This window comes from Corvus moneduloides, chromosome 32 (genome assembly GCF_009650955.1).
Source record: "Corvus moneduloides isolate bCorMon1 chromosome 32, bCorMon1.pri, whole genome shotgun sequence".
Lineage (NCBI taxonomy): Eukaryota > Metazoa > Chordata > Aves > Passeriformes > Corvidae > Corvus > Corvus moneduloides.
In genome coordinates, this window is record NC_045507.1 from 82,348 (window position 1) to 107,889 (window position 25,542).

Below are 25,542 nucleotides of genomic sequence, written 5' to 3' on the forward strand. Positions count from 1 at the left end.
GAGAGAAGGATGCGCTCTATGGAGTTGAGAAAGAAAGTGCCTATCACTAGCTTGTTTCCTCTAGTTCCTAGACAGCAAAGGGGCTATGAAAGCCAGCAGTGGCTTTTTGTTCGAGGACTTTTTCTTGACAAGCAGCTGCTGGATGTTTGCAAGGGGGTTTGGGATATGCAAAAATGAGAGGGTAAGCTGGTACACTGAGCTTGAGAGAAGAAGCATATCTTCAGGGATTTGGATGCATTTCAGAGGGTGTGAGTTCCATGCTGAGCAGCTGATGGCACAGAAAAGGTTCTAAAGAAAGAGGCCCTGCTGGAATTGCCTTTTCTTTTGCAGCCTAGAAACTGCACAGCCAACAGCGAAACGATTCCTGCTCCTTCCCCGCTGCATGCAGCATCACATTCCTTTATGTCTCCAAGAGGCAGGATGCACAGCCGAGCTCTTCCACCCACTGCTCGCACACGACTGGGGCTGCGCCAGCGAAGCGCTTGGCTTTTTCCTGGCCACTGTCAGCGCTCATCGAAACAAGCACACGATAGCGCTGCCCACTTGCAGAAGAAGGAATCACTGCGAGCCCAGCTCGAAAGCACCCCAAGGGCAGAGGCAACTTGGAAACTTCCCTGCTCTCTAATCAACAGTGTCAGGACAAAAAGATTTCCCTAATCTTCCCCTTGCAAGTGCAGACTCCTCTTTGCACCCACACTCCAAGAGCAAGATGAACTCCTTTGCCCTAAGAAAACTTTTCCTTCTCGCAGAGTCCAGCCACCAACTTGAAACCATCTGGCAAAAGCAGAGCTCACAAAAGGGCCAGCTGAGAAAGCTCTTGCTGCCTACAACTTGAACTGCAGCCCTCAAACCAGCAGCACACACGCTGCTCTCGGCACTTTCCTTCTCAGCTCTGGGCACCATCCTAAGCCTTCCCTCTCCCAGAGTCAGGATCCAAAGACAACGGCACCAGCGACTGCTCACACACGAAAGGCACCAGGACAAAAGGCTCCCGAGCTTGGCCTTTGCATTCCCGCTGACAGCTCAACAGCTCTAAGCCAGACAAGTGCCTGGTGGGAACAGCCTTTAGAATCACTCCGAGCACCTCATGACAAGGAGCTGCAGCGTGTGGGGAATGAATCTCCAGCAGCCTCCTGCCCTAGGGTGTCCTCTGGGAGCAGCCATGCTCCAGGCCGTGACTGCCACCTGCACACCCAAAGGAGCCCGTGTTCCACACCACGGCTGTGCTTGGGACAGAGACACGAGTGGCCACAGAAGTGGCCACGGCACCGTCCGCACGCTGTCCCTGCTGCTTCTCCCCCAGCCGCTGGCGGGGCACCAACTCCCAGCCACCCACTCCTAAAGCCACTGGGACACTGCGGGGGCTCGTGGAAGCCAGCGGCCATTGTGACACAGCGGGGCTGCACTGAACCCACGGTGCTTTGTGACCCGTTGCTCCCAGGAGAGCCTTTGTGATGCTGGGGAACTACACAGAACCCTGGCTCCACTGTGACACCAGGGAAACTCAGGCAGCCCTGGAGACCCTTGGGAGGGGATGGTCAATAATTAACTCATGTAAGCACAAGTTAACTATTAAGAGTCAGCAAAGGTTTATCACAAAGCCTGAGAAGCAAGATGCACCTTTTGAAGGTAAGAGAAACAGAACCTGTTGAAGCCAGCACAGAAACTGCTGAACCAGCCAGTGAAGGACTGCGCATGCTGCAGAGAGAAAGGTGAAAGGTGCATTGTGACGAAGACTACTGATCTTCATCAGAAAGCCCCACGAGGAAAAAGAGGAGCCTTCCTCAGTGCGACCACCAAGGTACACGGCAAATGCGAGGCACCTATGCTAATGATATTAATGATTTCTGAGAAGTAATTTGTGTAACCATGCCTATCCCAAGGAATGTGATGAATATTCATGAATGAAACCATATACTGTGCTCCGGCTCTGAATAAAGCAAATACCCGCTTCTCTGACTCTGTCTCTCAAGCGTCTCTAGGCCTGGTTTGCAGCGATTCACCCTTTGTGACGCTATGGAACCTGGTGGAACTGAGGGGCCACAGTGACACTGTGCGGCCTTTTGGAAGCAGCGAGACCCTGGTGGGAAGCCACGGGATGATTAATCCTGACAGGAACCTGCTCCAGGTGGGCTCCTCTCTCCCGGCTTCCACAGGTGCTGCCAGGATCCCACTGTGGCACCGGCTTGTCACGGGCTCACGGCTTCCTTTGGGAATGGCTCTGCTGCAGAGAATGCAGGTAGATTTTGTGCTCACTCCTGGCATGCAGGTGGACAAGAAAGCCTGATCCAGCCCCCCCTCAGCACATGTCCGGCTGTGTCCTTGGGGCGAGGCAACTTTGGGAGCAGCCCCAGCCCTGCTCCTGCTCCCGGCTGGGCACGCAGCTGCTGGGACACAGGTGTGTCCTGATGGCCCCGCCGACCCCCTCACTGGTGGACAAGATTTGGGGCACTTTGAAGCCATGTTAGGGGTGAATTCGGCCAGTCAGAGAGGGAAGGGGACAATTTGAGGGGGTTTCTGGGGTGTCCCTCTTCTGCCCCCATCCGCAAATCTCCCCCTTCTATTGTTATTCCGTTCCCCACCCCTTCTGGTCCCTCCTGTGCCCCCAAAAGCCCCCGCAGAGGGGGAGGGACCCTCAGTGTCCACAGTCCCGGGTTTATGGGAAGGACAGGCAGCTGCCTGGGACTGCGGTGGGGACTGTCCGTGAGCAGTGCTTGGCTTTGTGGCACTGGGGCTGGGCACTGCGACTGGACACAGGGTATGGCACAGGGCATAGGACACGGGGCACAGAACATGGCACAGGGGACAGGAACATGGCACATGGCACAGGGCATGACACAGGACACGGAACACAGCGTGCCTGCCCCAGTGCCCAGCACAGAGCGTGACCCGAGGGTCTCTGTGCCTCACATGCCACCTGCCACCCCCCAATTGGCACCTCTGTGTCCCCACCGGGATCCCTCCTGCCCACAGGGTACAGGTTGGTGGCCTTGGACATGGGGCTCCTGGTGCAGGTCCTGCTCTGCCACGAGCCCTGGGGACACTGCGGGGTCAGGTGGTGCCACCCTGGCACTCCAGGGGACATTCCCAGTGTCCCCACTCACCTCGTCACTGCCCAGTGGTATCAGGTGTCCGTCCACCAGTGAGAACTGGGACACATCCCACACGATGGCATCGGGGGGCACTGGAGCCAGCAGCAGCAGGTACGTCCTCATGGGGGTCACTGAGGGGACAGAACAGGGTCGCCCCTGCAAGGGACTGAGGGGTGGTGGTGGCTCCTGGAGTCCCCCCTGAAATGATGGGTGGGGGTCCCGCAGTGCTGCGTGTGGCAATTTGGGGGCTGGGTGCTCATTTACGGGGGTTTGGGGTCTCCAGGGTGGCCCCCAGTCCCTCCCGATGTCCCCTCCCAGCACCTCAAAGCCACCTCGAGCCCGTGCCTCAGTTTCCCCCCTGCTCTGCAGGGACCACCCGGACCTCATGTTCTGGAATTGGGTTTATTTTGGGGGAGGAGGGTTGGGGCTACTGGGATGGGCTGCTGGGCCAGTGGGGTGGGCCAGGATGTGACCAAGCTGGTGGTCATCTGGGCTGGGAGCTTGCCAGGCCGGGGGGCTGCAGGGCCAGGGACCATCCAGAGCAGAATCCAGCTGGGATCCATGGGTTTAGTGTCCATCCAGACCAGGGTCCAGCTGGGATCCATCAGACCAACATCTGCTGGACCAGTGTCCATCCACACTGGGCTGGTGTCCATCTCGACCAGTGTCCAACCTCTCCCGCCCCCGTCCTGCCCAGCCCAGCCAGTGCCACTCCTCACTGCAGAGTGGACAAGACCCATGGTCAGTCCCAAGATGACCCCAAACCCCATCCCACCCACCCCACTGGTCACCCACCCCAAGCACCAGGGCCACCGGTGTCCCCTGGAAGCCGGGGCAGCTCTGGATCTCCTGGAAGAGGGCGTTGCCAGGGCAGTCAGTGTGGCTGAGCTGGTGGTGGCCACGCAGGGTGAAGTCCGGCTGGACATGGCCAGAGTGGACGGTGCAGGGCAGGAGCTGGTCCCACACCAGGGCCAGGGTGTCGGGGTCCGGCAGGGTGGCCATGAAGTCGTCAACAATGCCAACGCCGAAGCCTCGGGTGTTGTAGCCTTGGTGTGGGCACCCACCCAGTGCCGCCTCTGGCCCTCATACAGGTACCCGTCCGAGCCCACCACGAAACTGCGAGGACATGACGGGGACAGTGAGGGGACAGTGAGGGGACAGTGAGGGGACAGTGGGGAACAGTGGTGGGGACTGGGAAGGGACAGTGAGGGGACAGTGGGGGGACAGTGGTGGGGACAGTGAGGGGACAGTGGGGGGACAGTGGTGGGGGCCATGGGTGGACAGTGGTGGGGACAGTGGTGGGGACAGTGAGGGGACAGTGGGGGGACAGTGAGGGGACAGTGGGGGACAGTGGGGGACAGTGGTGGGGACAGTGGTGGGGACAGTGAGGGACAGTGGTGGGGACTGGGAAGGGACAGTGAGGGGACAGTGGGGGGACAGTGGGGGGACAGTGAGGGGGACAGTGGAGGGACAGTGATGGGGAATGCAGGGGGACAGTGATGGGGACCACCGAGGGTGACGGAGACCAATGGGGGTGACAGGGACTGTGAGGGGTGACAATCGGGGTGGCAGTGCCCACAGGGGGACAATAACCCGCCCCACAGGGGGGTGCCAGCGCCCATGGGAGGTGACAGGAACCAGAGGGGGTGACGGTGACCTGTAGCCGATGTCGTCCCAGCCACGGGTGTCCTGGTGGAAGCGCTGCATGTCCCTCATGGCGCTGGCACAGGCACCGAAGGACCGGCAGGGCCGCGCCGGCTCCAGGGTGTGGTGCAGGAACACCGAGCCCAGCGGGGGCCGCAGCAGGGACGGGGTGCCCCGGTAGGGACGGCCCCCCCACAGGCAGCGGGGCACGATGGCCGGGCACTCTGCCAGGACAATGGGATGGAGCTGTCCCCTGAGATCCTGGGGACATGGGGGGACAAGGAACTCCTTGGGGACACAGCAGAGGCTTTGTGGGGACAAGAAGCTCCTTGGGGACATGGTAAGAGTCCATGTGGGGACAAGGGGCTGGACAGGTCCTTGGGGACACGGCAGTGTCCATGTGGGGACGGTGGCGTTTGTCCAGCTGAAGGACCCTCCTGGGACTCATCGAGGGGACAGGGAGTGGCTGCTCAGGGGGTCCCTTGGCTGGGACATGGACGTGGCCGGTGTCCAGCAGACACAGTGGTGGCCATCCAGAGGACATGGAGGTGGCTGGTGTCCAGCAGACACAGTGGTGGCCATCCAGGAGACACAGTACTGGCCACCCAAGGGACGTGGTGGTGGCCCCTTCCACACCCTCTCCCCACCTTTGTGGGGTGATAACCCCCATTTCTGCAGTGACAACTGCCATTTGGGAGGTGACAACCCCCTTTCGGGGTGACAACCCCATTCAGGGGGTGACACCCCTGCCTGGGAGGTGACAACCCCGTTTAGGGGGTGCCACCCCCACTCACGAGGTGCCACCCCGCCCGTACCCATGTAGCACTTGCTGAACTCCCGCGCCACCCAACGAGCCACGGCCGCCACCTCCTGTGTCCCCACGTCCCTCAGCAGCTCCGGGATGGGCGACAGCGTCCTCAGCAGCCCCAAAACCGCTGCCACCTCCTTCTCCAGACGTTCCCGTCCCACCAACGCCCCAAAATCCCGGCGCTGGTTACTGCTGGGGGGTCTCCCCGCTTCCGAGCCATTCCCGGTCCTGTAGTAGCCCCGGAGCTGTTCGGACACCAGGAGGGGTCCCCGGCCCGCCACACCCCCAGGACCACCCCATCCAGGGCCCCGATGGCCATAGGGTCGGGGACAGGGGATGGGGGACCCCTCAAGGTGTGATTTTGGGGGTTCTCCACATCGTCCCAGCAGCCGTCGGGTCCCAGCGCGGTGGCGTTGTTGTCGCCCCCCCGCGCCAGAAGGAAGGATGTCCCCAAAGCCTCGGCGATGGTGACAGCCAAGAGGGGGTCGGCGGGTGGGTCCAGGGTGGGGAGGGGTCGCTCAAACCCCCCGGATCTCAGCCCCACCTCGATGCCGGCCAGGAGGGGACTGAGGGCCACCATGGAGCCGTCAGGGGCCAGCACCGCCCCAAGCTCCGGTGTCACCGGGTTGTGCCAGAGGAGCTCGGTCAGGAGCTGCCAATGGCCCGAGGTGACAACTGGGGGGTGTTCAGGGGTCCCGAAGGGCTCATCAGCACTGCCCGGCAGCCCAGGGTGCTGCAGACCCCCAGCCCCCTCCCCAAGGCCACAGCGGTGCCGGGGGAGCTGCCCCAGGCCAGGGACTCGAGAGCGTCCAGGATGTCGAGCAGCGAGTCCATGTGGCATGGGGGGACAGCTGGGGACACACCTGGGGGGACAGCGGCTGGGGGGTGAGGGGAGTTAAGGGGTCAGAGGGGGTTGAAGGGGTGATGCACCCAAAAATGTGCCAAAAGCAAGGGGAGGGCACCTAAAACAGCGGGAAAGGATCCAAAATAGGGGAAAGGACCCCAAGGAGAGGGAAAGGATCCAAAATAAGGGAAAAGGACCCAAAAGAGAGGGAAAGGACCCAAAAGAGGGGGAAAGGACCCCAATCAGAGGGAAAGGACCCAAAAGAGGTCCTGGCATCCTGCCATGGTGTGTCCCTACCTGTGCTGGGGTGGGCACAGATGCTCAGCACCAGAAGCAGCCACAAGAACATCCTGCAGGACACGGGGACACCCTGAGGGACACAGAAATGTCCTGTGGGACACGGGGACACCTTGAGGGACGTGGGGACCTCCTGCAGGATATGGTCCCAGGACCTCGGAGACTTTGGCCCCGCAGAGGGAAAGGGACAAGGACGTAGGGGGAGGGGCAGGGACACACGGAAGGGGATGGGGACACACGGAAGGGGATGGGAACACACGGAAGGGGATGGGGACACATGGAAGAGGATGGGGACACATGGAAGGGGATGGGGACACATGGAAGGGGACAGGGACAGCGACACATGGAGGGGAAGGGACACGAAGCCACCAGGACACACATCAGGGGGACAATGTCACTGCACCTGTGGGGACGCTGCCACCAGGATGTGTCCGGTGACACCCAGCATGGGGCCACGTGACCCCGCGGCTGACACTGACCCTTGCCCTGTCCCCAGGCTGAAGTCCCCTGGGCGCACTCGCCCTGGGCACCTCTGCGCTGGCCCTGCCACCGTGGTGGCTCTGGGACACCCTGGTGGCTGTCACCCGCTTCTGGGCCACTTGTCACGTGCTCCTGGGCCACTTGTCACCAGCTGAACAAGTGCCCCCGTCACCCACCCTGCTGGGTGGTGATATTCAGCTGGGACACCGCGGTGGTGACATTGGGGACATGGTGGCAGGAACCGCATTGGGCAGCACTTCACCGTGGCCGAGACGATGGTGGTGGCACCGTGGTGGCACCGGCGCTGTCCCAGTTTGTGTCCCCATTCATTTCCATGTCCCCCCACGGCTGTGTCCCCCCATGTCCCAGCCCATGGACATGTCCCCATCCATGTCTTAGTTCAACATCTTTATTTTTACCACAATTTCAGGTGTTTCGAACGGATGAACAGAAAACAAAAGAAAATCAAGGCCAAACCAAAAGCATTTCCCTGTCTGTGCCAGCTGAGCATCCACATGCTTCGGTGGGTGGGAAGAACCCTTTTTGGAAGGGTTTCCACGCCATTGTCTCCAAAATCATGGGGTTTGCCACAGTTAATCCCCATATGGCTGTGGAAGACGCCCGTGGGCTGGAGAGAATGAAAACGATGGATTTAGGTTGGATCACCAGCACCACGGATCTCTGGGGCTCTGCCCAACGGGGGTCACTGGGGATCATCCAACACGGACCCTCCCGCAGGGGATGGGGTTGGAGCAGCACACAAAGCTCTTCCTGCACTCGGGGCACTCGAAGGGCTGCCCTTAGCGGTGCCTCCGTTGGTGTCGGCTCAAGTGAGAGCTCCTGGAGAAGCTCTTCCCACACTCCCCACACTCATAGGGCCTCTCCCCGGTGTGGATCCTCTGGTGCTGGATCAGGTCGGATCTCTCCCAGAAGCTCTTCCCACACTCCCCACACTCGTAGGGCCTCTCCCCAGTGTGGATGCGCCGGTGGGTGATGAGGTAGGACTTTTGCTTGAAGCCCTTCCCGCAGTCGGGGCAGCAGAAGGGCCTCTCATCCGTGTGAATGCTCTGGTGTCTGAGGAGATTGGAGCTGGTCTGAAACCTCTTCCCACACTTGGGACACACGTGGGGCCTCTCCCTGGTGTGGATGCGCTGGTGGGTGACAAGGGTGGATCTGTGCTTGAAGCCCTTCTTGCAGTCGGGGCAGCGGAAGGGCCTCTCCTCCGTGTGAATGCGCTGGTGCAGGAGGAGATGGGAGCTGGTCTGAAACCTCTTCCCACACTCGGAACACTCATAGGGCCTCTCCCCGGTGTGCGTCCGCTGGTGGCCAAGGAGATTGGAGTTCCTTGGAAACCTCTTCCCACACTCAGGACACTCATAGGGCCTCTCCCCGCTGTGAGTCCTCTGGTGGCCGATCAGGCTGGAGCTCTGGCTGAAGCTCTTCCCACACTCCCCACACTTGTAAGGCCTCTCCCCTGTGTGGATCCTCTGGTGGACAATCAGGCTGGAGCCCTGGATGAAGCTCTTCCCACACTCGGGACACTCATAGGGCCTCTCCCCTGTGTGGATGCGCTGGTGCTTGACGAGGGTGGAGTTGCGTTTGAAGCCCTTCCCGCAGTCGGGGCAGCGGAAGGGCCTCTCCTCTCTGTGAATCCGCTGGTGCACGAGGACATCAGAGCTGGTCTGAATCCTCTTCCCACACTCGGGACACTCATAGGGCCGTTCCCCAGTGTGCGTCCGCTGGTGGAAGCGGAGATGGGAGCTGGTGTGAAACCTCTTCCTGCACTTCTCACACTCATAGGGCTTCTCCCCGGTGTGGATCCTCTGGTGCTGGATCAGGCGGGATCTCTCCCTGAAGCACTTCCCACACTCGGGACACTCGTGGGGCCTCTTCCCGGTATGGATGTACTGGTGGACAACAAGGGTAGACTTCTGCTTGAAGCCCTTCCCGCAGTCGGGACACTCATAGGGCCTCTCCTCCGTGTGACTCCGCTGATGCACGACGAGAGTGGAGCGGCTTGGAAACCTCTTCCCACACTCGGGACACTCATAAGGCCTCTCCCCGGTGTGCGTCCGCTGGTGCACGACGAGATCGGATTTGGTGTGATACCTCTTCCCACACTCCCCACACTCGTAGGGCCTCTCCCCCGTGTGGATCCTCTGGTGCCGGCTCAGGTTGGAGCAGCTGCTGAATCTCTTTCCACATTCCCCACACTCATAGGGCTTCTCCCCGGTGTGGATTCTCTGGTGGACAGTCAGGTCGGAGCTACGCCTGAAGCTCTTCCCACACTCCCCACACTCGTAAGGACGTTCTCCTGTGTGGATCCTCTGGTGGACAATCAGGTCAGAGCTTTCTCTGAAGTTCTTCCCACACTCCACACACTCGTAGGGCCGGTCCCCCGTGTGGATTCTCCAGTGGCGGATCAGATTGGAGCTTTGGCTGAAGCTTTTCTCACATTTTGAGCACTTGTACAGCTTCTCCCCATCTTGAAGCTGCTCGTGGACCCCCAGCTTCGAGCTCCGGCCGCATCTCCGGCCGCCTTCCCGGCCCAGAAAGGGTCCTACCTCCTCAGAGCTCCCTGGGATGTGTCTGCAGCCCCTTCTCATGCGGGATCTCTGGGGCTTTTCTTCCCCGTTGCATTCCTGCGCCGTGGAGCCGCTCAAAACAGCCTCTCCCACCAGCTTCTGTCGTGGGCATTTGTCCTCCCTGGGCTCCGTGCTCAGCTCCTTGTCTGGGGGAGGAAGGACAAGCAGAGGATGGCATTTGCCTCCGTGCCACAGGGAAGGGCAAGGAGATCCCCCCAGTCCGTCCCCGGCACAACGGCGTCGGCAGCGGGGCTGTCCTGCAGCCGGGGGCGATGCTGGGCTGGGAGATGGAGCAGGACAGAGGGGAAAGGGCCACTGACTTCCTCCTCACCTGCCTGCGGCTCCCGGGCCATCTCCCTCTTCCTCGCGGCCTCCTCCTCCTCCATCCGGCCGCGCCTTGGCGATGGCAAATCCTGCTCGGGGGGAAACAAGGCCTGAGCGCCTTGGGTTTGGTGCTGCCGCTGCCCAAGCCCAGCTCGAGAAGTCCCCGCCCCGTTCAGCCTCCGGGGGACCCGGACCCCGCTCATCTCCAGCCTCCCCCACCCCTCCAGGCTGCCGGGGGTCCCCCGGCTCCGGGATCGCCCCTTCGGCTCTCCCCACTCCGGGGCTCCCGCCTTCCACCCCCCGCCTCTCCCGAAAATCCCCAAAACCGGGATCGCCCCCTCCCCTCCGGGACCGGGCAATCGCCACTTGGGACACCCCAAGACCCCACCCAAGGCGCATTTCCGGCTCAGCTTTGGGGTCCGGCAAGCTCCAAACATCGCCTGCCCAAAAAACAACCCTCCCGGAGAGCCCCGATGGATTTGGGGCGAGCTCCCCCTCCCCGCTCACCTCGGGATGCGGGGGGGGCGATGCTGCCGGAGCCGGGGCAGCTGCGGCCTCAGCGGCCGGGCGGGGGAACCGCGCGCTTCTGCTGCTGCTCCTCCTCTTCCTCCTCCTCCGCCTCCTGCTCCTCCTCTTCCTCTTCCTCCTCCTGCTCCTCCTCTCTCCTCTTCCTCCCGCGGCTCCTCCGCTCCCGCCCCGGCCCGGGCAGGTTCCGACACCCCAAAGCAGCCGCGCTGTGCCCGGTGGAGTTCCCAAAGCGGCCCCGCCCCGCGCGGCACTGGGCGCGATGCTGGGAGCACCGGGAAGGAACTGGGAGCACTGGGAGCGATACTGGGAGCACTGGGAGGGAACTGGGAGGAATCGGGGACCCGAGACAGCTGCCGCCGGCGCTGGGCGTGGCTGTGGCGGGGGCGGGGTTATGCAAATTTAGGAGCGATCGAGCTCGGTGATTGGTTGGTGCCGGTGGGCGGGGGCGGGGCGAAGGCGGCGGCGTCCGGTGAGAGGGACCAGGGAGCGGGAATGGGAAATTGGGAACGGGGCAGGGAATGGAATGGGACCGGGAATGTGGGACCGGGAATGGGGAAGGGACCGGGAATGTTCGACCGGGAATGGGGGAACGGGAATGGGGAACGGACCGGGAATGTGGGAACAGGAAAGAGAATGGGACTGAGACCGGGATGGGAGCAGGACGCGACTGGGGACACACATAAATGGGGGGCAGGAGTGACAGCGGGGAGAGCGGAATCGTGGACAGGCAACACAAGGAACAGGGATGAGGGACATGGGGACAGGTCCAGGGCAGGGGGGTCTCTGATCAGCTGCCCCAGAACCTCCACCAGGGTCTCCCAGCACAGCTGGAGCTGCTCGACCTGGGGTCCCCAAAGCCCTGAGCAACCCCCAAGTCCCTCCCAGGAACCTCCAACTCCCTCAAAGCCAGCATCCCCCACATCCCCTGGAAGATCCCCCCATGTCCCCATCCGCATCTCAGTTCTTTATTTTTACCCCGCTTTTGGGTGTTTTGAAAGGACAAAGAGAAATGAAAAGAAAGTCAAGGCCCCGGGGAGCCAGGAAGAGGTGGAGACCCCCAGCCTGGTGTCTTCCCAACACGGATCACCAGCAACACGGGTCTCTGGGGCTCTGCCAACAGGGGTCACTGGGGATCATCCAACGCCGATCCTCCCATGGGGGATGGGGTTGGAGCAGCGCACGAAGCTCTTTGTGCACTTGGGGCACTCGCAGAGCTGCCCTTAGCGGTGCCTCCGTTGGTGTTGAATCAAGTTAGAGCTCTGTGAGAAGCTCTTCCCGCACTCGGGACAGTCATAGGGCCTCTCCCCGGTGTGGATGCGCCGGTGCTTGACAAGGGCAGAGTTGTACCTGAAGCCCTTCCTGCAGTCGGGGCAGCGGAAGGGCCTCTCATCCGTGTGAATCCGCTGGTGCACAAGGAGAGTGGAGCTGGTCTGAAACCTCTTCCCACATTCCCCACACTCGTAGGGCCTCTCTCCAGTGTGGATCATCTGGTGCTGGATCAGGTATCCAGTGTGGCTGAAGCTCTTCCCACACTCTCCACACTCATATGGCCGTTCCCCGGTGTGGGTCCTCTGGTGGACGTCCAGCTTGCTGCTCCGGCTGAAGCTTTTCCCACACTCTCCACACTCATAGGGCCGTTCCCCAGTGTGGATCCTCTGGTGGATTTTTAGCTGGCCGCTCTGGCTGAAGCTCTTCCCACACTCTCCACACTCATAGGGCCGTTCCCCAGTGTGGATCCTCTGGTGGAGTTTCAGCAGGCCACTCCTGCTGAAGCTCTTCCCACATTGCCCACACTTGTAGGGCCGTTCCCCGGTGTGAATCCGACGGTGGTGGATCAGATGGCTGCTCTGGCTGAAGCTCTTCCCACACTCCCCACATTCGTAGGGCCGTTCCCCTGTGTGAATCCGACGGTGGTGGATCAGATGGCTGCTCTGGCTGAAGCTCTTCCCACACTCCCCACACTCATAGGGCCGTTCCCCTGTGTGGATTCTCCAGTGGCAGATCAGGTAGGATCTCTGGCTGAAGCACTTCCCACATTTTGAGCACTTATAGGGCTTCTCCTCCCCGTCGTGAAGCTGCTCATGGACCCCCAGCTCCGACCTCCGGCCGGATCTGTGGCCGCCTTCCCGGCCCAGCGAGGGTCCTTCCTCCTCAGAGCTCCTTGGGCTGCGTTTGCAGACCCTCCTCGTGCGGGATCTCCGGGGCTTTTCCTCCCCGTTGCATTCCTGTGCCGTGGAGCCGCTCAAAACGGCCTCTCCCACCAGCTTCTGCCGCGGGCATTTGTCCTCCCTGGGCTCCGTGCTCAGCTCCTTGTCTGGGGGAGGAAGGACAAGCAGAGGATGGCATTTGCCTCCGTACCACAGGGAAGGGCAAGGAGATCCCCCCAGTCCATCCCCGGCACGACGGCGTCGGCAGCGGGGCTGTCCTGCAGCCAGGGGCGATGCTGGGCTGGGAGATGGAGCAGGAGAGAAGGGAAAGGGCCACTGACTTCCTCCTCACCTGCCTGCGGCTCCCGGGCCATCTTCTTCGTGGCCTCCTCCTCCATCCGGCCGCGCCTTGGCGATGGCAAATTCTGCTCGGGGGAAAACAAGGCCTGAGCGCCTTGGGTTTGGTGCTGCCGCTGCCCAAGCCCAGCTCGAGAAGTCCCCGCCCCGTTCAGCCTCCGGGGGACCCGGACCCCGCTCATCTCCAGCCTCCCCCACCCCTCCAGGCTGCCGGGGGTCCCCCGGCTCCGGGATCGCCCCTTCGGCTCTCCCCACTCCGGGGCTCCCGCCTTCCACCCCCCGCCTCTCCCGGGGATCCCCAAAACCGGGATCGCCCCCTCCCCTCCGGGACCGGGCAATCGCCACTTGGGACACCCCAAGACCCCACCCAAGGCGCATTTCCGGCTCAGCTTTGGGGTCCTGCAAGCTCCAAACATCGCCTGCCCAAAAAAAAAAACCCTCCCGGAGAGCCCCGATGGATTTGGGGCGAGCTCCCCCTCCCCGCTCACCTCGGGATGCGGGGGGGGCGATGCTGCCGGAGCCGGGGCAGCTGCGGCCTCAGCGGCCGGGCGGGGGAACCGCGCGCTTCTGCTGCTGCTCCTCCTCCTCCTCCTTTTCCTGCTCCTCCTCCTCCTTCCACGGCTCCTTTTCCTCTTCTTCCTCCTCCTCCGTCCTCTTCCTCCCGCGGCTCCTCCGCTCCCGCCCCGGCCCGGGCAGGTTCCGACACCCCAAAGCAGCCGCGCTGTGCCCGGAGGGGTTCCCAAAGCGGCCCCGCCCCGCGCGGCTCTGGGCGCGATACTGGGTGCACTGGGAGCGATACTGGGAGCACCAGCAAGGAATTGGGAGCACGATCCCTCCCAGCACGGCTCTTACTGGGAGCACTGGGAGCGATATTGGGAGCACTGGGAGGGAACTGGGAAGAATCGGGGATCCAAGGCGGCTGCAGCCGGCGCTGGGCGTGGCCAAGGCGGGGGCGGGGCTATGCAAATTTAGGAGCGATCGCGCGCGGTGATTGGTGGGCGAGGCCTGGGCGGTTCTTTCCCGGTCACGTGAGGCCGCGGCGGGGCCGGAGCGGCGGCGGCGGTGTCGCGTGAGAGGGGACGGGAATGTGGGACCGGGAATGGAGAAGGGACCGGGAATGGGACCGGGAATGGGGAAGGCACCGGGAATGTGGGACCAGGAAAGAGAATGGGAATGAGACTAGGAACGGGATTCGGACTGGGATGGGACCGGGACGGGACTGGGATAGGGGGAACCGGGGAACGGGCCGGTGGGGGAGGAGTGACAGCGGGGAGAGCGGAATCGTGGACAGGCAACACAAGGAACAGGGATGAGGGACATGGGGACAGGTCCAGGGCAGGGGGGTCTCTGATCAGCTGCCCCAGAACTTCCACCAGGGTCTCCCAGCACAGTCGGAGCCGCTCGGCCTGGGGTCCCCAAAGCCCTGAGCAACCCCCAAGTCCCTCCCAGGAACCTCCAACTCCCTCAAAGCCAGCATCCCCCACATCCCCTGGAAGATCCCCCCATGTCCCCATCCGCATCTCAGTTCAACGTCCTTAATTTACCCCGCTTTTGGGTGTTTTGAAAGGACAAAGAGAAATGAAAAGAAAGTCAAGGCCACCGGGAGCCAGGAAGAGGCGGAGCCCCCCAGCCTGGTGTCTTCCCAACACGGATCACCAGCAACACGGATCTCCGGGGCTCTGCCCAACGGGGGTCACTGGGGATCATCCAACACCGATCCTCCCACGGGGGATGGGGCTGGAGCAGCGCACAAAACTCTTCCTGCACTCGAGGCACTCGCAGGGCCTCCCTTAGCAGTGCTTCTTTTGGTGTCTGGTCAAGTGATAGCTCTGTGAGAAGCTCTTCCCACACTCGGGGCACTCATAAGGCCTCTCCCCGGTGTGGATCCTCTGGTGCACAAGGAGATTTGCCCTGGTCTGAAACCTCTTCCCACACTCAGGACATTCGTAGGGCCTCTCCCCGGTGTGGATACGCCGGTGGGTGACAAGGTTGGAGTTGTGCTTGAAGCCCTTCCCGCAGTCAGGGCAGCGGAAGGGCCTCTCATCTGTGTGAATCCGCTGGTGCACGAGGAGATCGGAGCTGGTCTGAAACCTCTTCCCACACTCGGGGCACTCGTAGGGCCTCTCCCCGGTGTGCCTCCACTGGTGCTTGAGGAGATCAGAGCTCCTTGGAAACCGCTTCCCACACTCAGGACACACATAGGGCCTCTCTCCAGTGTGCGTCCGCTGGTGCACGAGGAGATCAGAGCTCCTTGGAAACCTCTTTCCACAATTGGGACACATGTAGGGCCTCTCCCCGGTGTGGATACGCTGGTGCACGAGGAGATCGGAGCTGGTCTGATACCCCTTCCCACACTCCCCGCACTTGTAGGGCAGTTCCCCAGTGTGGATCCTCTGGTGGACAATCAAGTGGGAGCTCCGGCTGAAGCGCTTCCCACACTCCCCACACTCGTAGGGCCGTTCCCCTGTGTGGATTCTCTGGTGGACAATCAAGTGGGAGCTCCTCTTGAAGCTCTTCCCACACTCCCCACACTCGTAAGGACGTTCTCCTGTGTGGATCCTCTGGTGGTCAATCAGGTCGGAGCTGTCTCTGCAGCTCTTCCCACACTCCCCACACTCGTAGAGCCGGTCCCCCGTGTGGATTCTCCAGTGGCGGATCAGACTGGAGCTTTGGCTGAAGCTTTTCTCACATTTTGAGCACCTGTACAGCTTCTCCCCATCGTGGAGCTGCTCATGGACCCCCAGCTTCGAACTCTGTCCAGATCTCCGGCCGCCTTTCCGGCCCAGCGAGGGTCCTTCCTCCTCAGAGCTCCTTGGGCTGCGTTTGCAGCCCCTCCTCGTGCAGCATCTCCGGGGCTTTTCCTCCCCGTTGCATTCCTGCGCCGTGGAGCCGCTCAAAAAGGCCTCTCCCACCAGGTTCTGCCGTGGGCATTTGTCCTCCCTGTGCTCTGTGATCAGCTCCTTGTCTGGGGGAGGAAGGACAAGCAGAGGATGGCATTTGCCTCCGTGCCACAGGGAAGGGCAGGGAGATCCCCCCAGTCCGTCCCCGGCAGGACGGCGTCGGCAGCGGGGCTGTCCTGCAGCCGGGGGCGATGCTGGGCTGGGAGATGGAGCAGGACAGAGGGGAAAGGGCCACTGACTTCCTCCTCACCTGCCTGCGGCTCCCGGGGCATCCTCCTCTTCCTCGCGGCCTCCTCCTCCTCCATCCGGCCGCGCCTTGCCGATGGCAAATCCTGCTCGGGGGGAAAACGACGCCTGAGCGCCTTGGGTTTGGTGCTGCCGCTGCCCAAGCCCAGCTCGAGAAGTCCCCGCCCCGTTCAGCCTCGGGGGACCCGGAGCCCGCTCATCTCCAGCCTCCCCCACCCCTCCAGGCTGCCGGGGGTCCCCCAGCTCCGGGATCGCCCCTTCGGCTCTCCCCACTCCGGGGCTCCCGCCTTCCACCCCCCGCCTCTCCCGAAAATCCCCAAAACCGGGATCGCCCCCTCCCCTCCGGGACCGGGCAATCGCCACTTGGGACACCCCAAGACCCCACCCAAAGCGCATTTCCGGCTCAGCTTTGGGGTCCGGCAAACATCGCCTGCCCAAAAAAAAAAAAAACCCTTCCGGAGAGCCCCGATGGATTTGGGGCGAGCTCCCCCTCCCCGCTCACCTCGGAATGCGGGGGGGGCGATGCTGCCGGAGCTGGGAGAGCTGCGGCTTCTTCTGCTACTCCTCCTCTTCCTCCTCCTCCTTTTCCTGCTCCTCCTCTTCTTCCTCCTCTCTCCTCTTCCTCCCGCGGCTCCTCCGCTCCCGCCCCGGCCCGGGCAGGTTCCGACACCCCAAAGCAGCCGCGCTGTGCCCGGTGGAATTCCCAAAGCGGCCCCGCCCCGCGCGGCACTGGGCGCGATGCTGGGAGCACCGGGAAGGAACTGGGAGCACTGGGAGCGATACTGGGAGCACTGGGAGGGAACTGGGAGGAATCGGGGACCCGAGACAGCTGCCGCCGGCGCTGGGCGTGGCTGTGGCGGGGGCGGGGTTATGCAAATTTAGGAGCGATCGAGCTCGGTGATTGGTTGGTGCCGGTGGGCGGGGGCGGGGCGAAGGCGGCGGCGTCCGGTGAGAGGGACCAGGGAGCGGGAATGGGAAATTGGGAACGGGGCAGGGAATGGAATGGGACCGGGAATGTGGGACCGGGAATGGGGAAGGGACCGGGAATGGGGGGCCGGGAATGGGAAACGGACCGGGAATGTGGGAACAGGAAAGAGAATGGGAATAAGACCGGGAACGAGATCCGGACCAGGATGGGAGCGGGATGAGACTGGGACTGGGGACACACATAAATGGGGGGCAGGCGTGACAGCGGGGAGAGCGGGATCGTGGACAGGCGACACAAGGAACAGGGATGAGGGACATGGGGATAGGTCCAGGGCAGGGGGTCCTTGAGCAGCTGCCCCAGAACCTCCACCAGGGTCTCCCAGCGCAGCTGGAGCTGCTCGGCCTGGGGTCCCCAAAGCCCTGAGCAACCCCCAAGTCCCTCCCAGGAACCTCCAAGATCCCCCCAAGTCCCCATCTGCATCTCAGTTCAACGTCGTTAATTTTACCCTGCTTTTGGGTGTTTTGAAAGGACAAAGAGTAATCAAAAGAAAGTCAAGGCCCCGGGGAGCCAGGAAGATGCAGAGCCCCCCAGCCTGGTGTCTTCCCAACACGGATCAGCAGCACCACGGATCTCCGGGGATCTGCCCAGCGGGGGTCACTGGGGATCATCCAATGCTGATCCTCCCACAGGGGATGAGGCTGGAGCACGAAGCTCTTCCTGCACTCAGGGCACTTGCAGGGCTGCCCTTAGTGGTGCCTCTGTTGGTGTTGGGTCAAGTTAGAGCTCTGTGAGAAGCTCTTCCCACACTCCCCACACTCGTAGGGCCTCTCCCCGGTGTGGGTGCGCCGGTGGTTGATGAGGTTGGAGTTGTACCTGAAGCCCTTCCCACAGTCGGGGCAGCAGAAGGGCCTCTCATCCGTGTGAATCCGCTGATGCCTGATGAGAGTGGAGCTGCACTGAAACCTCTTCCCACACTCGGGACACTCGTAGGGCCGTTCCCCAGTGTGGATTGTCTGGTGGTACATAAGGCTGGAGCTGTCTCTGAAGCTCTTCCCACACTCCCCACAGGAATAGGGCCGTTCCCCAGTGTGGATTCTTTGGTGGGTGATCAGGTGGGAGCTGCGGCGGAAGCTCTTCTCACATTCCCCACACTCGTAGGGCCGTTCCCCCACGTGCACCCGCTGGTGGCGGATCAGGTTGGAGCTGTCTCTGAAGCTCTTCCCACACTCCCCACACTCATAGGGCCATTCCCCCATGTGGATTCTCCAGTGGCAGATCAGGTAGGATCTCCTGGTGAAGCTCTTCCCACATTTCGAGCACTTGGGCTTCTCCCCATCTTGAAGTTGCTCATGGACCCCCAGCTTCGAGCTCCAGCCGCATCTCCGGCCGCCTTCCCGGCCCAGAAAGGGTCCTTCCTCCTCAGAGCTCCTTGGACTGCGTTTGCAGCCCCTTCTCGTGCGGGATCTCCGCGGCTTTTCCTCCCCGTTGCATTCCTGCGCCGTGGAGCCGCTCAAAACAGCCTCTCCCACCAGCTTCTGCCGCGGGCATTTGTCCTCCCTGGGCTCCGTGCTCAGCTCCTTGTCTGGGGGAGGAAGGACAAGCAGAGGATGGCATTTGCCTCCGTGCCACAGGGAAGGGCAAGGAGATCCCCCCGGTCCGTCCCCGGCACAACGGCGTCGGCAGCGGGGCTGTCCTGCAGCCGGGGGCGATGCTGGGCTGGGAGATGGAGCAGGACAGAGGGGAAAGGGCCACTGACTTCCTCCTCACCTGCCTGCGGCTCCCGGGGCATCTCCCTCTTCCTCGCGGCCTCCTCCTCCTCCATCCGGCCGCGCCTTGCCGATGGCAAATCCTGCTCGGGGGGAAAACAAGGCCTGAGCGCCTTGGGTTTGGTGCTGCCGCTGCCCAAGCCCAGCTCGAGAAGTCCCCGCCCCGTTCAGCGTCGGGGGACCCGGAGCCCGCTCATCTCCAGCCTCCCCCACCCCTCCAGGCTGCCGGGGCTCCCGCGGCTCCGGGATCGCCCCTTCGGCTCTCCCCACTCCGGGGCTCCCGCCTTCCACCCCCCGCCTCTCCCGGGGATCCCCAAAACCGGCATCGCCCCCTCCGGGACCGGGCAATCGCCACTTGGGACACCCCAAGACTCCCCCAAGGGGCATTTCCGGCTCAGCTTTGGGGTCCTGAAAGCTCCAAACATCGCCTGCCCAAAAAAAAAAAACCCTCCCGGAGAGCCCCGATGGATTTGGGGCGAGCTCCCCCTCCCCGCTCACCTCGGGATGCGGGGGGGGCGATGCTGCCGGAGCCGGGGCAGCTGCGGCCTCAGCGGCCGGGCGGGGGAACCGCGCGCTTCTGCTGCTGCTCCTCCTCCTCCTTTTCCTGCTCCTCGTCTTCCTCCCGCTGCTCCTTTTCCTCTTCCTCCTCCTCCTCCTCCTCCCTCCTCTTCCTCCCGCGGCTCCTCCGCTCCCGCCCCGGCCCGGGCAGGTTCCGACGCCCCAAAGCAGCCGCGCTGTGCCCGGAGGGGTTCCCAAAGCGGCCCCGCCCCGCGCGGCACTGGGAGCGATACTGGGAGCACTGCGAGCGATACTGGGAGCACCGGGAAGGAACTGGGAGCACGATCCCTCCCAGTACGGCTCTTACTGGGAGCACTGGGAGGGAACTGGGAGGAATCGGGGACCCGAGGCGGCTGCAGCCGGCGCTGCGCGTGGCCACGGCGGGGGCGGGGTTATGCAAATAACCGGGCGAACTCGGCGCGGTGATTGGTTGGCGCCGGTGGGCGCGGTTATGCAAATAACAAGGCGGTATTGGTGGTTGTTATTTGGGGGAGTGTGGGCGGGGTTATGCAAATAAAAAGGCGGTACCTGTGCTTGTTGTGGGGTGTGGGCGGGGTTATGCAAATAACAGCGCTTTTCGCGCGGTTCCCGGAGGAGCCTTCCTGAGCCTCCTCCTGGATGCGCCGGGGACTTGGGGACCCCCCAATCCGGATCCTCCCCTCCCCCAGAGCTTGGTGACCCACCGCGACCCCTATGGAGCTTTGGTAACCCTCTCGAGGATTTGGGGTCACACCCAGTGGATTTGGCACCCACCTGAAAGTTTGGGAATCCTCCTGGGAGTTTGGGGACCTCCCTGAAGTTTTGGGAACCGCCCGCCCCCAAATAGCCCTCAGGATCCTCGAAATCCCCCCAAGACTCCCCCAATTTCCCCTTGCCAGGGGTCTCTGGGGACCCCAAACCTTCCCCTCCCCACTCCAGGGTCTCTGGTGGCCTCAGATTTCCCTCCCTGGGGATGATTTTCGGGGGGATGTGGGCGTGGGGACCCCCCTACAGCGCTCGGTACCTGCTGGGACCGGGGGGAGCAGGGCCAGGGGCGCGGCGGGGATCGGGGGGTGGTCCTGGGGGGACCCGGGGTGAACTTGGTGCTCGGTACCGGAGCGCAAAGCCCGGTCCGGGGGTCCCCGGTGAGTCTAGGGTCCGGTGTTGGTGCTTAGAGTGAGCCCGAGGGGTCTCTGGTAGGTCCGGAGGGTCTTGGGGGGGTCCCCGGTGCTCGGTACCGGAGCTCGGATCCGTTTCTGGAGGTCCCTGGTAGGTTCCTGGTGTCCGGTCCCGGAGCTCGGTCCGGGGAGTTCCGCTGTCTGATCCCGGAGCTCGCTCAGGCTGCTCGAAGAGGGGAAGATTTGGGGTCCCCAAAGTCCCCTGGAAAGGGAAGGGGGTGGATTTAGGGTCCCCAGGTGAGGGGGGGCATCCCCCTGAGCTCCCCCCACGCTTTGTGCTGTCCCCAAGAATGTCCCGAAATCTTCCCCGCCCTCGGGGACAGCTCAGGGAGGGTCCCTTCCATTCCCTTTTTCCCCCCCTCTTCCCCCCCCGTTTGCCCGCCTTTCTCCCTTTCTCTCCTCCCGGGGCCGGCTGACCCCAATCCCGATCCTAATCCCGGTCCCGGTGCCAAGAAGACAACGTGAAAATTAGCCTAGCTAGTTCAATTACGCTATTAAAATATTTTCCTTAATAATTCTACTTTTATATGGTCAGCTAAGTTGAGGTCAGGAGTGAGAGAATCCATTTGCAGCCTTAGGAGAAGTAGCAAAAGTTTTTAACCTTAGCAATTGCTGGCTCTGTGGAGGGCCAGGAGGATCTGAAGAGTGGCCATGGTTGGCTAGCCCAGCTGAACCTAAACAATGGGACAACATCCTACATGAGCTCCATAATGGGATGGGATTTTGGGACACAGAAGGAAGTCCACGGCCACTTCATTCTTCTCAAACGGGCGCCCCTAAGCAGGACAGGGGGTGTCTATGTAGGAAAAGGCGTTTGTGACTGGATTTCATCTTTGGGTTTAGATTCTTGTCCCAACTGCCCTCCTCATGATTGTTCCAGGTATCGAGGCAGATGAAATCAAGTGCCTGTTAAGCTCACTAACGGTAGCTGGGTAAGGTGTTCCTTCTATCACCGCCAGCCTGAGCCCTAGGGTCTATCACCGTGTCCTGCAGCCGTAGGGAGGAGGAGGAGAGAAGATCCAGCAGGCAGGAATTGTGCAGTAAGATCGATTTATTTAATTATTTTACAAACTCTTTTATAGACGTTTTTCTTCATAGTCTAATTGGACAAAGGACCCGCCACCCCTTGGGGGTGATTGGCTAAAATCCTAAAAGATCCATTGTCAAAATATTTTCCTGCTATACCATAAACAACACTTTTCAAGGTTGCAGGTGTTCGGTTGTTTACATTCCCTGCTACCTCTTCTGTGAGAGAGAAAAGTCTCTCACGGACTTAGAAAATAGCAAGAAAATCCTTGCTAGCAGCATTTTTGTATCTACATCCTTCCATAATTACCAAAAGGACTTTGAAGCCTGTAAAGCAATGGGGAGGGACAAGGGGGTTTTTTGACCACCCATTTTTAAGCTGTCCCCGAGAAAATTCCACAAGTAGAACACATGCTGTTCGTGATTATCAGTGGGAATGGCAACACCGGATTGGAACTCAAAGCCTTTTAGTGAGTTCTGCTCCAAATCCAACCAAGCAACTTGCAGATGTAAATGTAGATGGGAACCCCGTGTGGGAGCTTGGAAATGCAAATACTGTGACCCTTATGGTGGGGCACCTATTGTTGGAGGACCGATAGGCCCGGGAATCCTGCTGTATTTTGACCCACCAATTGATGACCAAGGGTAGGAAGGCCCCTTTGCTAATGGAACACGGGCTTTGAAAGGACATTATTGGATTTGTGGCCAACATGCTTAGTTCAGGTTACCTCCAAACTGGTCAGGGATATGGTATATGGGGTATATTAGACTGTTGTTCTTTTTGCTACTACAAATTCAGGGAAATCGCTTAGGAATCAAAATCTGTGATGATTTAGTTAGAGAAAAGCAGTCAGCTGAGGCAGCCCTGGCTGGAGGGAGCACCCCAAAACGGGGAAAAGATGAATGGTCACCAGAACGAGTTACACAACACGATGGACCAGCCCCTTGGAAAGCTAAGGAATGAATCCCAGGTGCCTGGGAACCCATTTATCATTGGAATGGGATAATTAGGATACAAACTGTCTCCGGCCCCGCAATTGGCGCCACTGTTTCCTGCCCGCCAATGGCCGCTTGCGCTCGCCGTGACGTCACCCGTCACCGGGCAGATCCCGGCGCGCCGGGGGAGCCGCGGACGCGCCCAAGGGAGCGCTGCGGCTCTCCGGGATCCTCCTGGGATCTCCTTGGGGCTGTGAAAAACGAGGTTCACTCTTTTTAACATTTTAAGAAAAGTTTAATAAAAGGGACAATTAGGAGACAATAGCAAAAAGGGTATTACGGCCGGGTGCTTTGGCAGAGAGCCAAAGGCACACCTCTACATCCAAAAGATCATCTTTAAAAGTACATCTCTTATTGCATATTCATCACAATCATGCACGATTCATAAAGTCTTTGGAGTTACTGTGTATCGTCCCATCAGCCTTATCTTCCTCCTTGGCTCCATTCAGTCTCTGCTCCCACCATAAATTCTTCTCTCTGGTTTCGGGTCTTCTTCTCCTCTGATAAGATACTTCAGGAATGTGAAGGCTTTCTCTGCCTATCTTTTTTTTTTAATTGACTACAGAAACAATAGACATTCTATATCATGTATTACAGAACCTAGGTAAAGTTTTTCTAACGTTAAGGAACATGAAAAAAAACCCATCACAATACATTCATAACAATTATGTAACATGCGAAAATCCAGCATCACAATACATTTATAACAGGACCCTCCACGGCCATGCACCGTGGGACCCCGGGGCCCTGCGGTCAAACTCTGCCTGAAACCCGCTGGTTTCAGCCCAAACCCGGCGGAGCACCGGGGTCGGCAGATCCCGCGGGGGCAGGGGGGAGTGTCCCCTCCCCGAGCAGCCACCACTGCCCACCGCAGACCCTCAGCATCCCCCCCAACATCCTGCCAGCAGCGCTTCCCAGAGCTTCCCAGGGAAAGCTCCGGCGGACCCCGTCCGAACTCCTCTCAGGGGAGCTCCTGGGGCGTTCCTTGGCAGGGACTGAGGGCAGAAAAGCTCCGGTTTTCCCTGCGTGTGTGGGTCCCCACCCTCGAAGGAACAGGACTGGGCGCTGCGACTCCAACCCCTGATTCCGAGTCTTCTCTCTCTTTGTCCCCTTATCTCCCTTTCCTCTGGGTGATCATAAATCCAAGAGCGGCTGTAGAGCCCCATTCCCAGTTACAAATTTCCCAGCTATGGTTCTCCCAATTACAATTCCAGAGGGACACCAAAAATAAAATCGGTTCCTGATGTCACACTGCTTCTTCAGCAGCATTTTGCTTTCACCCACTCCAAAGGATCCCTCAGGAAAAGAACCTGTGGCACTGCCTCCGAGGTGGGTCGTGACAGGGGCTCTCATGGTGCCACTTGTGGGAAGTGCTGGGCAGGAAGAGCTGGGGGGAGGTTGGACACAGAGGCTGGGGAGGTCAGGGGGGTCCATGCGTTAAGGAAAGGGGAAAGTGGCCGATTTTGGTATCAGCATCCCCCCAGTTCCCACTCCCTGCGTTTCCTGTTCATGGTGCAGTTGGAGCCCAGCCTGAGGCTCCCACAGTTCGTGATCCTGGGCTACATGGATGGGACCCCCTTTGAGCAGGGTCAGATTTGAGCTGGAATATGGGGGTCCCCAGACCCCGGTCAGCGGGTGCGCCCAGCACATCCACCACCGACCTGGAGATGTTGCAAGTCCAGTACAACCAGAGCAGGGGTGAGTAGGGGCAGCCAGGGGCTGGGGGATCCCAGGGAATGGGGGGTATTTGTGGGGCTGGGATGGGAGTTACCCTCCCACTCCTCACCATCCTGTGCTTCCCAGGGCCCAGTCACTCCCAGTATGATCCCAGTTGCCCTCAGCATGGTTCCAGTTGCTCCCCGTTCTTCCCAGTGTAATACCAGTGGCCTCTGGTATAGTCCCAGTCACTCCCCGTATGATCCCACTCTCTCCCACCAGGGTCCCAGGCATGCCCAGTTGCCCTCAGTGCAGACCCAGTCACTCCCACTTGCTCCCAATTGCCTCCAACACGGTCCTAGTTGTCCCCAGCATGGTCCCTGTTGCTCCCAGCATGGTCCCCGTCACCCCCAATAAGGTTACAGACACTCCCAATCTATCCCAGTTGCCCTCAGCATGCTTGGAGTCATTCCCAGTCACTCCCAGTATGATCTCAGTATGATCCCAATATAGCCTAGTCACTTCCAGTAGGAGCCCAAAGCTTATGGAACACCTGGAGGACCCACCCGGAGGAGAGTCCCCACAAGTTCTCTGGCTGCAGGAAGAGCCCCAAGGAGCAGAGGTCCCACCAGAACCACCACTCGAAGTAGGAGGGGGTGACAGCGGGGGGGCCTCCAGACTGACACCCCAGCAAGCAGCTCACACAGCCTCTCATCCTGTCCCCAAAATCCCACCCTTGGGAACCCTCATCCCTCTCTGCAGTCCCCCCTCCAACATCTCCAGGCTCCTGGGAGGAGCCCAAAGGGATGGAAGTGCATAAAACGCTGCTGAAGTGCCCGAATTGCTCCCAGCTGTGGACGTTCCTGACCACAAACCTCTCCTGGTCAGAGGGGGGCTGCAAAGGGGTTTAGGGGATCCTGGGGGGATTGGAAGGGGGTTTTGGTGGCTCTTGGGGACATTTGTGGTGTGGGGAGAGGGTTTAGGGGGCTATGGAGGGGTCTGTGGGGGAGTTTTGGGAGCTCTGGAAGGGCTGTGGGGCTTGGAAAGAATGTGGGTGGGTCTTGGGGGAGATGGGAAAAAGTTTTGGTGGCTCCTGGGGCCATTTATGTTGCAGGCAGTGGTTGGGGGGCGTCCTGGCTGGGAGCTGTGGGGTGGTTTGAGGGGACTGGGAGTGGCTGTGGGGCTGGGAGGGGGTTTTAGGCT

The 25,542-nt window shown here is 61.0% G+C and overlaps 2 protein-coding genes and 1 pseudogene across 2 annotated transcripts in view; all 3 read right to left on the reverse strand.

Annotated features, from left to right (window-relative positions):
* The window catches only part of LOC116437014 (zinc finger protein 2 homolog), a 32,972-nt gene extending 16,004 nt beyond the window's left edge, over nt 1–16,968 (reverse strand). Inside the window, exons 1-3 of the mRNA XM_032094511.1 lie at nt 16,815–16,968; nt 13,595–13,691; nt 10,082–10,163 (exon numbers count right to left, since the gene is read on the reverse strand). Of these exons, the coding sequence (XP_031950402.1) occupies nt 10,082–10,136 (55 nt within the window). The 5' untranslated portion in view covers nt 10,137–10,163; nt 13,595–13,691; nt 16,815–16,968. The remainder of the gene's footprint in view (nt 1–10,081; nt 10,164–13,594; nt 13,692–16,814) is intronic.
* LOC116437035 (N-acetylmuramoyl-L-alanine amidase-like) lies at nt 3,752–6,841 on the reverse strand. Its single transcript, XM_032094575.1, is given in 8 exon segments — nt 3,752–3,810; nt 3,888–4,141; nt 4,144–4,208; nt 4,750–4,960; nt 5,552–5,824; nt 5,827–6,252; nt 6,255–6,407; nt 6,686–6,841. Coding segments are annotated over 8 exon segments (1,437 nt in total). The 5' UTR covers nt 6,738–6,841; the 3' UTR covers nt 3,752–3,807.
* On the reverse strand, nt 11,546–19,583 carry LOC116436985 (annotated as a pseudogene).
* Nucleotides 19,584–25,542: the final 5,959 nt, after the last annotated feature.